Here is a 16,975-nt window from a genome sequence, read left to right as displayed (position 1 = left end):
CATCTAATTTAAAAATTTTGGAAGTATTTTAGTATTTTTTAATAATTATGACAGCGGTTTTCAAGGTCATTAATAATCAAACTGTAGAATAAATAATTTTCTGAATTTTCAATGGAGAAAACATATTTTTTGTATGAATACCGCACAAGATATTCATACAAAAAATAGCTGTAGCCTGTAATACACTTTGCAAATGCTCATGGGTAAAGCGGTACCTTAACTTGTACCATTCTTGACACCAAATTCGTTTCTTTTTATTATTTTATTCAAACATAAAGCTAACGTGAGAGCCAAGAACGCTTTGTCTTTGACAGATTCCATTTTGCCGCGAGTCACGAAATGACAGGAAGGCATAGAAGTACATATACATAGACCACCACGAAATCACAGGAAGGCGTGGCCATGCTTGACGGAGAGGCTTGATGCGGGCTGTCAAGCCGCTAAGCATAGACAATAATAGACAACAATAGACAACAATAGACAAAAAAACTACGTGCTTGCGATCAAGCCGCTTGACCGTGTCCCAGTCTCTTTAATTCGCATCAAGCCTCGCCGCAAGCACGTAGAATTGCGCAATGCTTGCAAGCCAGCTTCGGTACACGGTCAAAATGCTTGACACAAAGTGCCATAGACAATAAACTACGTGCTTGCGATCAAGCCGCTTGACCGTGTCCAAGTCCCATAAAACCTTCAACTGACTTCAATCTGCAAAATGGCGTCTTGGAAATTAACGTTATTTTTTTATCGGAGCATAACCGATGCTTAGCTTTTCTTTCTGTTACACAAGTCGCTATGGTAGAGAGCGAGAGATCAAACTACAATTTTTGCTGTGAGCCAATGAGATGTGAACTTTCAGCCACAACAGCTTTTTCTATAAGAATTTGGGTAAAGGATAACTCCTCCCATCAGGGTTACAAGGTCAGACGGGAGTTGTACGCCCCTGCATAATGCCATAAATATGAATAAAACACTCGAACATGCCATGAACAGCCAGTGATGCCATACCGCGAAAATGAAAATTGGTAGATTTAGGTGAAAAAAATAAAATGAAAAAAATTAAAATCGGTAGATTAAGCACCATTCAGACAGAGCGATTTTAGTTGAACGACAAAAATTGAACAAGATTTCGTTCAGAAGTTCAATTTAACTCGAATCGATATTGTTAATCAAGATGCCTTCTGCTCCAACCATGAGATCTGAGCTTTTAGACACGCTATTCTTTTCTATGAGAAGAGGGAGGTGGGCGTGGCGGTTTTAAATGAGTTTCAAGGCCAGAGCTGAGTTAAATGCCCCTGACCGCAGGGAACTAAAAATCGCAAGCAACTTGAAACATATTATGTTTACACGTTTCGATTCAGCTGGAAAATCGAACGATGACTCATACTTGAACAACAAAAGTACACGGGCTTTCAACTTTCGTCGTTCAATTAAAAACATGATCAACTCTGTTGAAAGGCTGTTCACACTTGTCGATTAGCTCGTAGTCGAAGAAAATGGACATACCAACAGATTGGGCCACTTAAAAAGCATAAATGAACCACTCACTAGATCAATATCTTCGGGTTTTTCGTACTGAGCCCATGGGTCCTAAAGTTTGCCATAGATAAAAGTCTGTTCCTGAAAAATATACTTCACTACACGACATACTCACCATCTAGACTAGGATAGAAACTATAAAGGGACGTGGACACGGTCAAGCGGCTTGATCGCAAGCACGTAGTTTATTGTCTATGGCACTTTGTGTCAAGCATTTTGACCGTGTACCGAAGCTGGCTTGCAAGCATTGCGCAATTCTACGTGCTTGCGGCGAGGCTTGATGCGAATTTATATTTTTGTGGGAATAGACAAACGACAATAGACAAATAAATATCACGTATCATAAACAATGATATAAATTGAATAAAATTGTTATAAAATAGGTACTTAGTTATTGTTTTTGTGTTCAATTTGTAGAAATCCATCTAATTTAAAATTTTTGGAAGTATTTTAGTATTTTTTAATAATTATGACAGCGGTTTTCAAGGTCATTAATAATCAAACTGTAGAATAAATAATTTTCTGAATTTTCAATGGAGAAAACATATTTTTTGTATGAATACCGCACAAGATATTCATACAAAAAATAGCTGTAGCCTGTAATACACTTTGCAAATGCTCATGGGTAAAGCGGTACCTTAACTTGTACCATTCTTGACACCAAATTCGTTTCTTTTTATTATTTTATTCAAACATAAAGCTAACGTAAGAGCCAAGAACGCTTTGTCTTTGACAGATTCCATTTTGCCGCGAGTCACGAAATGACAGGAAGGCATAGAAGTACATATACATAGACCACCACGAAATCACAGGAAGGCGTGGCCATGCTTGACGGAGAGGCTTGATGCGGGCTGTCAAGCCGCTAAGCATAGACAATAATAGACAACAATAGACAACAATAGACAAAAAAACTACGTGCTTGCGATCAAGCCGCTTGACCGTGTCCAAGTCCCATAAGACTGGGACACGGTCAAGCGGCTTGATCGCAAGCACGTAGTTTTTTTGTCTATTGTTGTCTATTGTTGTCTATTATTGTCTATGCTTAGCGGCTTGACAGCCCGCATCAAGCCTCTCCGTCAAGCATGGCCACGCCTTCCTGTGATTTCGTGGTGGTCTATGTATATGTACTTCTATGCCTTCCTGTCATTTCGTGACTCGCGGCAAAATGGAATCTGTCAAAGACAAAGCGTTCTTGGCTCTTACGTTAGCTTTATGTTTGAAAAAAATAATAAAAAGAAACGAATTTGGTGTCAAGAATGGTACAAGTTAAGGTACCGCTTTACCCATGAGCATTTGCAAAGTGTATTACAGGCTACAGCTATTTTTTGTATGAATATCTTGTGCGGTATTCATACAAAAAATATGTTTTATCCATTGAAAATTCAGAAAATTATTTATTCTACAGTTTGATTATTAATGACCTTGAAAACCGCTTTCATAATTATTAAAAAATACTAAAATACTTCCAGAATTTTTAAATTAGATGGATTTCTACAAATTGAACATAAAAACAATAACTAAGTACCTATTTTATAACAATTTTATTCAATTTATATCATTGTTTATGATACGTGATATTTATTTGTCTATTGTCGTTTGTCTATTCCCACAAAAATATAAATTCGCATCAAGCCCCGCCGCAAGCACGTAGAATTGCGCAATGCTTGCAAGCCAGCTTCGGTACACGGTCAAAATGCTTGTCACAAAGTGCCATAGACAATAAACTACGTGCTTGCGATCAAGCCGCTTGACCGTGTCCCAGTCCCATGACAGCCCGCATCAAGCCTCTCCGTCAAGCATGGCCACGCCTTCCTGTGATTTCGAGGTGGTCTATGTATATGTACTTCTATGCCTTCCTGTCATTTCGTGACTCGCGGCAAAATGGAATCTGTCAAAGACAAAGCGTTCTTGGCTCTTACGTTAGCTTTATGTTTGAATAAAATAATAAAAAGAAACGAATTTGGTGTCAAGAATGGTACAAGTTAAGGTACCGCTTTACCCATGAGCATTTGCAAAGTGTATTACAGGCTACAGCTATTTTTTTTATGAATATCTTGTGCGGTATTCATACAAAAAATATGTTTTCTCCATTGAAAATTCAGAAAATTATTTATTCTACAGTTTGATTATTAATGACCTTGAAAACCGCTGTCATAATTATTAAAAAAATACTAAAATACTTCCAGAATTTTTAAATTAGATGGATTTCTACAAATTGAACACAAAAACAATAACTAAGTACCTATTTTATAACAATTTTATTCAATTTATATCATTGTTTATGATACGTGATATTTATTTGTCTATTGTCGTTTGTCTATTCCCACAAAAATATAAATTCGCATCAAGCCTCGCCGCAAGCACGTAGAATTGCGCAATGCTTGCAAGCCAGCTTCGGTACACGGTCAAAATGCTTGACACAAAGTGCCATAGACAATAAACTACGTGCTTGCGATCAAGCCGCTTGACCGTGTCCCAGTCCCATTAGATAATCGTGACGTAGTAGAAGCCCATTTTCCACTGGGAGATTTGAATTTACTGCAATACAAGTGGCAGAATGCATTTGCAATTATTTATTTATAATGCATTTGTAATATTATACTAATTACTATATTAAAACTAATATTAAGAATAAAAGGGGAAAATCCCAGGAATATTTGCAGTGTTCCTTATGCTTTGATGATCTAGAATCGGAGTTATTTATTGGCGCCTTGTAGATATTGCCTTTGAAGACATTATTACTTTGAAGTGTCATTTAGTAAACGATCGTGACAAGGATTGACAGGTAAAGTGTTGAGAATAATTGTATTCATACAAAGAGTCGTACATGGTGGTAAATACTCTCAGTATCGCCTTGGTGAAAGTTGTGAAAGATCACCATCATATCACCATTCGGAATCGAAGCGTTGCTTAAAATGGCGTTATCCGTATTTGGTGACCAGGTACTTCCCCACCTTTGTCTTCCCCATGTCCTTTTCCTATCATACCGAAATAGCCAGCTATCATTTCAGCACAGCTAAATGAAATAATACAGTTTATTTATAACACAACACAATTATTCCCAAATAAGCCAAATTTGAACATGGATAAAGACTTTTTTAACATCAACTCCATATAGGAGGCCCCGATGAAAATTGATTCCTTGGGGCCTATGTCATCTTTGGAGGTGAAGTGCAGGAGCTTTTAGAGAAGATGACGCTGGAAAAATTGGTCTTGAAAAGACCAATGTTGGAGGAGGGATGAAACACGAAAATCTTTCCAAAGCCGAACTGTTGAACTAAAGAATGTTAAAAATAATGTCAACCAAGTATAAATGTTGGGCGCACGTTTATTATGTTTCCCGATTATGCACCGTTGCCGAAGGGATATATGATACTAGTTCCTCGGAACAGACAGCATTCTTACCTGACGGCTGTGCTCTAAAGAATGCAATCCGTTTGTTAAGACAAGGGAATAAATCAAACGGACCGCCCGTTTATGCATTGATTAAAGGGTTTTATCAAGTGTGTTGAGGCTCTAGACCAGAGGTGGGTTCCAAATTAAACACTGGTTAAACGTATGTAATGGTCATATTTTCAAAGTATGTAGTGGTATGTACAAACCTAAAGTGCCTGGAAAGATATACCTACCAAAAATTATATTTAATAACTAACGTGTACCTGGCGTTGCTCGGGGTTATTAATGGTTTGGAGGAAAGGTGTAGTTAAGGTGGAAATACATAATGTTATTGTTAAGAAATTAAAAATATATTTTTTAAATTATTTTTTTCTTTTGATCGCGTCATTCTTCCTGAGGGGCTTTCGAAGTCTTATATTATTCAATTTCACGTCATACACTCCTTTCTTCGGTCATTAGATACGCATATTTTTCCACTGTACACTATATTGTTACTGAAATAACACATTATATCGACTTTAACTTGTCTCCGTATATCATTCCAGTGACTTAAGTCTTCCTTGGGTGTCCCGGATTTTTCGACCGTTCACTACTGATTACCACATTTTTTTGCAACTTTAATTCGACTCATATGTACAAACATAAGTAGTAAGAGAAATCAACTCAAAAAAATAATAATATTACGTATTGTACCTATGAAAGGTGAAAGACATCGTTCCTTTCGGACTCCAAACTGGTCTCCGAGTGACGTCACGATCTTGCAAGCGGCCCGATGCGTATTGAAAGTCCGTCTAGTTTTGTTGTTCAAGTGTGTCTTCGTTCGAGTTTTACACCGAATCGACATGTGTGAAAACAGTTCCTTGCATCGTCTAGCGAAAGAAGACCATTATATTTAGGAATATAATTCTCTCAAAATAGTATTATATGCACATAATTGAATTTTTATTAGAATCCATTTTCTAAGCCAAAAAAAGACTTTTACATTGATTAAATGGTTCGAGGTAAGCTGAAACTAAAAACTCGAAGTAGCCGTACCATACAAAATTCTTTCGAGTGAAATACATCGCACAATCGAAATAAATATTTAATTTTTTATCAGAAAATTTATTAAAATAATGTAAATCATTCACTTCCGCCTGCCTAGGCATTTCAAGGCCAAACGCATGTTAGAGTCCTAGAGCATCCAACATGCTAAACACGACTTTAATTCTTATGCGGATAATGCACAGTATAGCATACCTTATTTCGAATTGAGTGGATTGTTTTTTAGTTAGTGTTTGCGTGATGGATTTTTAACAATGTGCCCTCCTTGAACATTATTGAAACCTTGAATATCCTTCGTTTAGTTATTTAGAGCTAATATTATATAATATTTTTGCCAGTTTCACAACTAGTTTCAGTTTCAACTTATTCGTGGGCTAGTCAGTATATTTATATACTTACCTATTTATTGTTCAGCATCCCTTCTACAAAAAGTCACGAGCCGCCGCTGTACCGTATCCGTCATCGTTCGATTATTAAAATCTTTCAAGATAATTTTTTTCAGAAATTGAACCTTGTTCGAACAATAAGCTGTAATCTTGATTATAAACCACGTGCCGATAAGGAAATTACTTTACTATTTAAAGGGGATTTTTAGTAACACGTTAATAGGGTAATTTCTGAATTTAGTGAACAAGAAAAGTACTTATTTCTAATCAAAAGAGATAAGAAATGTAATGTAATGGCAATTGGTATATATAGCCAATACATAGTTTATTTTGAATCCTGACAAGCATTCGACTCCCACATTCAAACATCTTATTATAATTGATACGAAAAGATATGTCAATTTTATACAATTTCAGGCAGGTAGGTACTATAATAAAGTAGGCGAAACTTTACGCGTCATGGCGCGTGCTATTTCAGCATATCCAACCATATCGCTCGCCATAAACTACCTAACACCGTATGGCGAATGCTGAAACACGGATAAAGCCATTCCAAGAAACGTTTCAATTCTGAATGGTGGTCTTATACCAGGGCCCTGGTGTAAGACAACCACCCAGAATTGAAAAATTGCTTGAAATGGCTTTGGCCTTTTTTGGTGACCAGATCTAAATAGCCTGGTACTCCACACATAACTCTTCCCCTCCCAATGCCTCCCAACTACCTTCAGTCTGACAACATTCCCCAATTGGAGATGTCATAGTCTCACTGGCTCAAGATTGGGAGCAGTTGTCCTGTGTGATATTCACATAAAAAAATAAATAATAAAAGGGCGATACTGTGAGTATCTTCCACTCTGGAACGTGCCGCAAGTATACTATATACTATTTTTAAATGAATAAATTGTGAATAACCCAAATTGCTCAAATAAAATTTACTTGCGCATGGAGGGATTTAAACCCACCACCTTCGGATTGCTAGTCGAGAGCCTTACCCCTTGACCGCAAAGGCCGTTGCTATAAAATATTGACTACTCCGAGATAATTTCACATCATTTATAATAAGTCAATAAACTTTTATTGTTGACAATGAAAACATACTCGACCCATAGCATGCTAAAATCGGGAAGCAATCTAAAAATAAAAGTTTGATATGTATTTTTTGTTTTTAAAATTTTAATTTAATTAAAAGTTATTTTTAAAACCATATTAATTTATAGAGCGGAGCTGGTTTACATGTAGTTCCCGTGAGCACTTAGGCCATATGCCCATTGTGCTATTTCCCATTTTACTTCAACACAATCCTTTAACAACATCCCGGTCCTTTTAATAAAGTTCACCAGGGTTGTCATTGGATATGTGGCTTTGTCTTTTGTGGTTCTACAATGTGTCTTCCCAGGTATCTGAGCCTTGTTCCCAACAGAGCGGGACATTGGCACCAAAGGTGAATTGGAGTCTCTTCATCCTCTTCACTTTTCCTGCATCTGTTGGTGTTTTCATTGACTTCAGTCCAATCCGTATTCAGGATACAGATATAATCCCTTCTGCAGAAATAAAATTTCTGGGTTTCACCATGGACAATAGTCTTTCTCTTGAATCGCAAATTTCAAAAGCTGTGAGTTCTGTTTTTTTCCATCTAAAGCAGATAAAATCAATCAGGAGATGCCTTCCCTCTGATGGAGCAAAGTCATTCATAAATTCGTTCATCGTCTCACTTATGGACTATTGCAATAGTGCGTATGCCGGCCTACCTCAGAAACAAATCAATAGAATCCAGTCAATTTTAATGCTGTGGCGAGAATGATTTTTGGTGAATCTAAGTATTGCCGTATAACCCCACTTCTAAGGGATCGCCTTCACTGGCTTCGATGCCCTGAAAGAATAGAGTTTAAGATCTGCTTAATGACCTTCAAAGCATTGCAAGGAATGGCGCCAGCCTATATATCGGAACTATGTATCAGACAAAACTTAAGCAATAGACAGCTTACTCTAAGGTCAGCAGATCTAGATGTTAGTAATCGTCTAATCGAACTTTCTAGGTCAAATCGAGCCGTTTACTATGATCGTTCTCTTAGTGTAACAGGCCCTCTCATCTGGAATAGACTTCCCTCAGCTCTTACTAATCAACAGAATTTGGCTGAATTTAAACGGGCTTTAAAAACAAAATTATATAAAAAATTAATCCTGCTGTTATTGTTATTCTCAGTTTTGGCCCCACTTTGTATAAACAGTGTATTAGTGTTATAATATTAGATCTGTATTGGGTAAGGCACACTGTAGGAATAATTTTAAGAAACACTAATACTGAATTACCATTTTTCAAGTTTTTTATAGGAGTAGTTAAGCGCACTTGAAGTGAAATGACACTAAACTGCCCCATATAAATGCCATGTTATTATTATTATAATATTTTCCACTCCCAACAACTGCATGCGCCTCCTGAGATGGCAGTGTCCCGTTAGTAGTCCTACCAGTTCTCTCAGTGAGTTTCTGTCCATATTATGTAGTTGTCTGGTTCGCCTTGAGTCTGGTCCATTTGCGAGTACTTTGGATTGCCTCATTCCAGGTGCCCTTTCCCACATTCCCATTCCTCCCAGTGCCGGGATTTGACCTAGCTTTCAATATGTATTTTAGTTGTGGTGCTTTGGCCCTTTTCCTTGCTAGTCCATCAGCCCGCTCATTGCCCTCAATTCCTTTATGTCCTGGTACCAAGATCAGGGTTATTTCATTGATGGTAGCTAGTTCTTCAAGAATGGTTTTGCATTCCATCACCAGTCTGGTGTCGCATTGGTTACTTTCCAGTGCCATTAGGGCTGCCTGGCTATCAGAGCATATGCCTATGTTCTTATTCCTGTACCCGATACGTATTTTCTCCTATGCACAAGCTAAGATGGCCTCCATCTCAGCTTGAAATACAGTACAATGTGTTCCTAGAGGTATACTAACTTCCCTCTTGGAACCCTGTAAGTGTAAACAAACCCCGGCCCCTGTTCCTTTCTCCATCTTGGACCCATCTGTGAACCCTTTTATTGTCGACAATGACAACATACTCGACTTTTTGAAATATTGGCATTCAGAGCTCCGGGCCAAAAAGGCCCCTTTCTCTTTCATCATGACTTTAAAATAATGGTTGTTGAGAAATTAGTTTATTTGATTGTTTGTGAAAAATTATTTGCATACGGACATGGCTGCAATATGGGGAGGTTAAACTTTACGAAGGATTTGTTTTGGTTTTTTATATGTGGTACGTACATTGTCGTCATACCGGGCGAGGCAATAGGGACGCGTGTTAGGCAAAGGGGATTTCGGAGTCTTTGTGAAGTTGGGTTACCCTTAACCATTTGGGGGCAAGAGACTCTGAAGTGTGGGCCCAGGTGGAGCTTTCATAAGTTAGTTTCGGCCTTATAGTTGATTTATAAATTAGCAGTTTATTTTTAGTTGATAGTTTTTTATTCTTTTTGCTTAGCATGGGGTAAAGGACTGCAAGGATTTTATTTAGCGAGGCTAGGATTTCATTTATTTGCTTTTTACAAGTTAGTCTACTGTCGAGGGTTACTCCGAGATATGCTTTTTTTCCACGGGACGTTTTCTCCGAACAAGTGAATATTAGGTAGCCTTTTAGGGTATCTACGTGAGAAAACACAGGCGGCACTTTTATGGGGATTTATACTAATTTGCCATTTTTTAAAGAAAGTTTCTAGTTTGGATATGTGGGATTGAACTTTACGGGTAGCTTTATTTTCACTTACCGAGGGATGACATGACGTCGATATCGTTTGCAAAGTTTCCTATTTTAGTGCGGATGTCTTGGGTACAGGGGCGGGGGATGTCGCTTAAATAAATGTTGAAGAGAGCTGATGAGAGAATAGAACCTTGAGGGACACCGGCTCTTATCAATCTCACTGAGGAGAGAGATGCCATCTAGTTACATTCTACATTTGTGGTCTTTAATAAAATTTGCTAAGAGTTGGGTCGTTGAGATGGGAATACCTAGGAACATACTCGACTCCTAGCATGCTAAAATATAAAAATAAGTGCTTAATATAAAAATAAGTATGCATTTTTGTGTTCAATAATGAAGTTATTTTTAAGACCATAACATTACTTAAGTTAATTTCATAACCCCGAGCAATGCCGTGTATGCACTACACGTCATCTAGTATGTAAACATTTCTAGTATGATTTGAAATTATCACGGCCAAAAGTATTGTAGTGATTTGTTTTTGGGGTATTATACCGTGTTGCACTACCTCCTTCTTTAGGCAACGTTTCGGACAGCATTGCAGTGTAATAACACATCTGCCCTGATGATGGACACTGCAATGCTGTCCGAAACGTTGGATAAAGAAGGAGGTAGCGCAACACAACATAATACCCCAAAAACAAATCACTATAAATATTTATAGTTTATTCCGACAACTTCTTCCTTGTTTGCTTCCTGTTTTGATTATAACAATCAACTTGTTAAGTCAAACTCTGCTAGGTACATTAAATTATCAGATCTAGAATAAAATAAAAGTCATTGACACAACACACGGCAAGTAAATGGACTGACTGAATCGGCAGCGATTGGTGAGGGGCGCTGGACGGCAGATTTGACAACAATGCTGGCCGCACAAGTCAGACCAATTTTACCTTTACACCTAAAAGTTGGAATTCCGAAAAAAAAGTAATATATCTTTTTTACTTGTACTGTCATTAGAATCACCTCTCGAAGTTTGTGCATTTTACCCCGGGGCACCCTGTATATAGGGTGTATTGGCGGTTTTACAAATAAAAATGTAAAAGTTATTTTACACACCCATTTAAGTCCAATTTTTTTTTTTTACTTCCCTTGATCCAATGCAAAAGTAAATTTTAAGTAATGAATACATTTAAAATTTACATTTAAATTGGTTTTAAAATTTATATTAGATTTAGTGCACCAATAATGATTTCCAGTTTTTTTGTACAAAATTAACACCTGGGTGAGGGCTAATTTAATAGCTTATAGAAACGCTCTAATAATTTGACAAATTTTACATTCTGTCAAATAATTTGGTAGTCAGCTTGAGGTGTGCATCAAACAATCTATGGAGTAATAATATTTGACAAACTAATTTGAATGTTCATGGGGTTAGTTAAGTCTGGGCCAATGGGTTAACTTAAATAAGTCAAATTTAAATGACTTTTTTCAGAATAATTAAAAAAAAAACTTAAATAATGCAAAAATAAAGGATAATCAACACATAATATTTTATTCTGGAAACTTTTGGTACAAATTAAAATAGCGATGGCCTTAAAAATATAATAAAAATGCACTTGTTTTTAAATTTTAATCGCTATCCATTTCTAGCGCTAGAGCATCTTTTTTTAACAGGTCGTCATCGGTGTTTTTGCCCAATAATCCTTTAGAATCTAAGAACTTGGCGTACTGGTTGGGTATTTTCATGAATTTCTTTGCCTTTTGCCGAAGTTGTTTCCAGGTTTCTTGGTTGTAGTTTTTTCTGTCCTTTGCCATAGCTTTGTAGTCGTTTCCGTATTTATCCATGAAATATGTGATGTATTCAATATGAGATTTGGGTAGCCTGGAATGAACACAAAAATGACATGATACATTAAAATTAAACTAATTACATAATATTAATCTCCCGGTTGTCAAAAAGGGTAACGAAAATCTATCCTCCATGCGTCAGCCTAACACTATTTTCTTAATGTGCTTATATATTTATAAAATTTGTGTATTACTATCCTATGTATTTTCCTTAGAATGGCTACAGAAATGATAACATAATCTAAACCAGTGGCGTCCCTCAAGGATCAGTTCGGTATATTTTGTACATCACAGATCTGATTGACTTTGAAACATGTATATTATTAATTAAAAGTGGTGTATACAAAGTGTTTCATTTTCATATAATTAAAATGTCGCCACAAATTATTTTGCGATTATTGAAGAAGTAGTATTAGTTTCTTTATTTGGTTTCTGCTCCTTTGGTTTTGGCCCAAATAACCGGCCGTCCCAAGATAAACCTGTGTATCAATTACGAGGAGACTGTAATTTTCTAAGCACTTTTTCACAGATAAAATAAATATTTTTGATAGTGATGAAACGTCAAGCTAGAATTATTAAGAAACATTATTTCCTTGCCAAGCAAGTAAAATATATTTAGTGTGGTGAGCTACTAGTATATCCGTTACGATAAATGGATAGAAGGACACCAAACAGTTCAAAATATTTTATCGTTAAAAAATCAAATTGACAACTGGAACTAAGTTAATGATTCAATACACAAGGGATAACTAGTACTCTAAAGAAGTGGACTTATATTTTCATAAATAGATAAATTAGTAAGGTAAATATACAGAAAATTGGTACACACTTAATATGCACATTTAATAGGAATAAAATACACTTTGAATCAGTTAGATAATAATGCGAAATAAGTATTTCAGTTTCCGGAAATCGAAAATTTCTGTGCTTTTACTATCATAGTTTGAAACGTTCTGAAGAGAATGTTGTTAAAATTAGTATATTGTAACAGAAATGGCAAGTGTATTTCTTTTTTATATAAATTATCTATAAAAATGCACTTTTTTACTAGCATTCTCAGCATATTTTGACAAAATATTTATGGCACTAAAAGGGTTAAAAAAAGATGAATCAGTTTAATTTGGTATCTTTGGTATCATAAATCCAAATCTAAATTTTGTATGAAACAGGCCGAGCAGCCGTTCCTTTTAACACACCTCAAGCGGACCAAAACAAGGGTCCCATTCGAGAAAATAGATTTTGTTTGAAACAGATATCTTTGAAAATGATACATATATTTTAATGAAATTTTTTACATAGTACTCACCCACACCCCAACTATAAAATTATTGTCTGAAATTAAAACTACATAAACTGAAGTCAGTGGTGGGCCATTTAGTGATGTTTTATTTGTAAAAGATGCCTACGTATTTTATCACATTACAAAAAAAAAATCGTTTTGGCACAATTCCTTTTTTTTTTTTTTTTTAAAGAAAGACAAACATTCCCGGGTTACGAATAACCTGACAATATTTGAAAATCTCCTACTACCACCACAGCAAGCCTAAAATGTTGCTTGTGTTGTGATGGAGGACTTATTTGAAAATCTCCTTTAAATATTGAAGAAAATATTAGTGATTTTTAAACGAAAATCTAAAACAGAAAAATCAGAAAAGGAAACGGTCACATCTGGGACTCGAATCCAGGACCCTTGTCTTTCCGGGACAATGCTCTACCAACTGCGCTAATGGGACCCTATCCTACTCGGTCACTTTTAACTGTATCATACTTCGAATAAGAACTACCAACATTGTCTTCATTTTTTCACCGCACATTTTTTTATTGGCAACTATCTTTATGTATGATCGCAAGATTCAACCCGAACTAAATGCAATCCAGACAGCGTCTTTTAGATAAACCTATCTTATTTTTTATTTTTAATGTGCGACATCTGTTGACTTTTCTGCAAGTCTAGAATGAATATTAATTTTTTCGGAATAACTTTATTGAGTAAAACCTTAAATTGTAATATTTAAATATTGAAGACAATATTAGTGATTTTTAAACGAAAATCTGAAACAGAAAAATCAGAAAAGGAAACGGTCACATCTGGGACTCGAACCCAGGACCCTTGTCTTTCCGGGACAATGCTCTACCAACTGCGCTAATGGGACCCTATCCTACTCGGTCACTTTTAACTGTATCATACTTCGAATAAGAACTACCAACATTGTCTTCATTTTTTCACCGCACATTTTTTTATTGGCAACTATCTTTATGTATGATCGCAAGATTCAACCCGAACTAAATGCAATCCAGACAGCGTCTTTTAGATAAACCTATCTTATTTTTTATTTTTAATGTGCGACATCTGTTGACTTTTCAGCAAGTCTAGAATGAATATTAATTTTTTCGGAATAACTTTATTGAGTAAAACCTCAAATTGTAATATTTAAATATTGAAGACAAGTTGGTAGTTCTTATTCGAAGTATGATACAGTTAAAAGTGACCGAGTAGAATAGGGTCCCATTAGCGCAGTTGGTAGAGCATTGTCCCGGAAAGACAAGGGTCCTGGGTTCGAGTCCCAGATGCGACCGTTTCCTTTTCTGATTTTTCTGTTTCAGATTTTCGTTTAAAAATCACTAATATTGTCTTCAATATTTAAATATTACAATTTGAGGTTTTACTCAATAAAGTTATTCCGAAAAAATTAATATTCATTCTAGACTTGCAGAAAAGTCAACAGATGTCGCACATTAAAAATAAAAAATAAGATAGGTTTATCTAAAAGACGCTGTCTGGATTGCATTTAGTTCGGGTTGAATCTTGCGATCATACATAAAGATAGTTGCCAATAAAAAAATGTGCGGTGAAAAAATGAAGACAATGTTGGTAGTTCTTATTCGAAGTATGATACAGTTAAAAGTGACCGAGTAGGATAGGGTCCCATTAGCGCAGTTGGTAGAGCATTGTCCCGGAAAGACAAGGGTCCTGGGTTCGAGTCCCAGATGTGACCGTTTCCTTTTCTGATTTTTCTGTTTCAGATTTTCGTTTAAAAATCACTAATATTGTCTTCAATATTTAAATATTACAATTTGAGGTTTTACTCAATAAAGTTATTCCGAAAAAATTAATGAAAATCTCCTACTACCACCACAGCAAGCCTAAAGTGTTGCTTGTGTTGTGATGGAGGACTTAGCCAGCCGAGGAATTGAACACACTACGCCTGGGTGGGACCCAAACGTGATGTCAACTCGGCCACCGACCGGTCATTACAAAAAAACTTCCGCATCTCCGGTGAGATATTATGATTGTAAGCACTATTTTCCATAATCGTAAATGCAAAAAGTTGTTGTTTATTGTCATTAAATTGAATCAGAGGTTTGTTTTTTTTTTAAATGAATATTCAAAAGTAAAAATGTATAGTGTATTGACGATTCAACACACAGGGGATAAGGAGTGCTATAAAGATGTGAACTATAAATAGATAAATTAGAGATAACAATTTAAATTCACCTTAATTTAGAGGTTTTAGGTGCTTTCGCTACTGCTTCCAGTTCACGGACAACTTCTGGTTTCTCGACTGTGGAAGGTTTCGCATTGGCTTCTTGTGTCACGTTAAACTCTCCTTTCATAATGGAGATTGCCTTTACTTTCTGTCCCTCCCTGTAGCTCTGAATTTTCATGGTACTGTTGGAATCGTACGTCAAACCCATTTCTTTCAGGTTTGTACGCACAGATCTGTTGCGATTCCATGCTTGGGTTATTGGGTCACTAAAACAATAATGTAAAAAAATAGCTACTCACATCCGAACTTCTAGACATATTTGCACGCAATTCAGGAAATTATAACATTACCTACCATTCAATCGGTCCGAGATTTGATAAACGATTTCGCAAACGTTTTCTGTTAATGCTGGTGTTGAAAACTTTTTTCTTGTGTTGTTTCCTAACTTTCGTCATTTTATATCGAATCAAAAAGAACCCTTGATATAATATCTAAAATAAGTTATTATTCTTAGATATTTGTAAACACGTGCGTCTAGCGTCCATGCGGGTTATACAATTTTTGACACCTTGACAGCAGACAAATAGACCTGGTAATTAATCCATAGATTAATCCTGGATTAATCCATAGATATTTTTTTATAATATTACCTATGGACATAATAATACTTATTATTGTTTATGGATATATGATGAGACAAGGAATATATATTTTTTTTATAGAGTTCAGACGGTTTACACATAGTTCCCGTGAGCACTTAGGCAATAGGCCCATTGTGCTATCTCCCATTTTACCTCATTCCTTTAACAGTCACACGCTCCCTTTTATAAAATTCACCATTGTTGTTATTGGATATGTGGCTATGTTTCCTGGATCCACAATGTGTATTCCCAGATTTCATTTCTTTTCTCCAATCCCCTTGGTTCCCCGAAGGCCCCAAAAGGGAAGAGAGCCTCATCTCTCCTCTCCACTCCTCCTTAGTTCCCTAAAGGCCCCGGGATGGAACAGGGTTTCGTCTCTCCTCTCCACTCCTTCTTGGTTCCTCGAAGGCCCCGCAACGGAGGAGTCTACTCTTCATTGGTTCCCTGAAGGTTCCAATAGGGAAGAGGCCTTCGTCTCTACTCTCCACTCCTCCTTGGTTCCTAAAAGCCCCACGATGGAAGAGAGTTTCGTCTCTCCTCACCACTCCTCCTTGGTTCCCTGAAGGCACCACGAGGGAAAAGGGAGTTTTCAAGTGGTCCAATATTCGTCCAACGGGTATCCAGGGAAATAGAGAGTCTACTCCAGCAGATTCCCGAGTGCTAGAGTAAGATGAATGATGACGAAATGCGACCCTGTTTCTCGGAGGCACCGTTCGTGACACTGTTCCCCAGGTCATTCAGCCTGAGCACAAATATTTGTGCATGAAAAATTACGCGTACCTAATGATTAATGACCGATGAAAGGGGTGTTAAGAGAATGTATGGCGTGGAAGTAAAAGGTAGAAGACGTCGAGAAGACGTGGCGCGATCGAGTGAAACAAATACATATTTTAAAAAAAAATTCTTAACAATAATATAATGTATTTCCACCATAACTACAACCAGTTTTCATGT

General features: G+C 36.5%; 1 protein-coding gene across 1 annotated transcript; it reads right to left on the bottom strand.

The window, feature by feature from the left end:
• Positions 1 to 11,580: 11,580 nt before the first annotated feature.
• LOC149420040 (nucleolar protein 16-like) lies at positions 11,581 to 15,967 on the bottom strand. Its single transcript, XM_089637148.1, has 3 exons — positions 15,735 to 15,967; positions 15,389 to 15,646; positions 11,581 to 11,926 (listed from the first exon to the last, which is right to left on the bottom strand). The coding sequence occupies exons 1-3, from the start codon at positions 15,833 to 15,835 to the stop codon at positions 11,674 to 11,676; spliced, it is 612 nt and encodes a 203-aa protein (XP_089493274.1). The 5' UTR covers positions 15,836 to 15,967; the 3' UTR covers positions 11,581 to 11,673.
• Between the last annotated feature and the right edge of the window lie 1,008 nt (positions 15,968 to 16,975).

This window comes from Hesperophylax consimilis, chromosome 11 (genome assembly GCF_061612785.1).
Source record: "Hesperophylax consimilis isolate HC1 chromosome 11, BYU_Hcon_1.0, whole genome shotgun sequence".
NCBI classification, from domain to species: domain Eukaryota; kingdom Metazoa; phylum Arthropoda; class Insecta; order Trichoptera; family Limnephilidae; genus Hesperophylax; species Hesperophylax consimilis.
The sequence above is the reverse complement of the archived record's forward strand: the minus strand, read 5'-3'. Positions and strand labels throughout refer to the sequence as shown.

Bases quoted from the DNA above. Each gene is read 5' to 3' on its own strand.
- LOC149420040 (XM_089637148.1), bottom strand. From the start codon at position 15,835: ATGACGAAAGTTAGGAAACAACACAAGAAAAAAGTTTTCAACACCAGC. The intron at 15,647-15,734 runs GTAGGTAATGTT...TTATTGTTTTAG, and splicing joins AATCTCGGACCGATTGAATG to TGACCCAATAACCCAAGCAT. The intron at 11,927-15,388 runs GTGAATTTAAAT...TGTTCATTCCAG, and splicing joins CCTAAAACCTCTAAATTAAG to GCTACCCAAATCTCATATTG.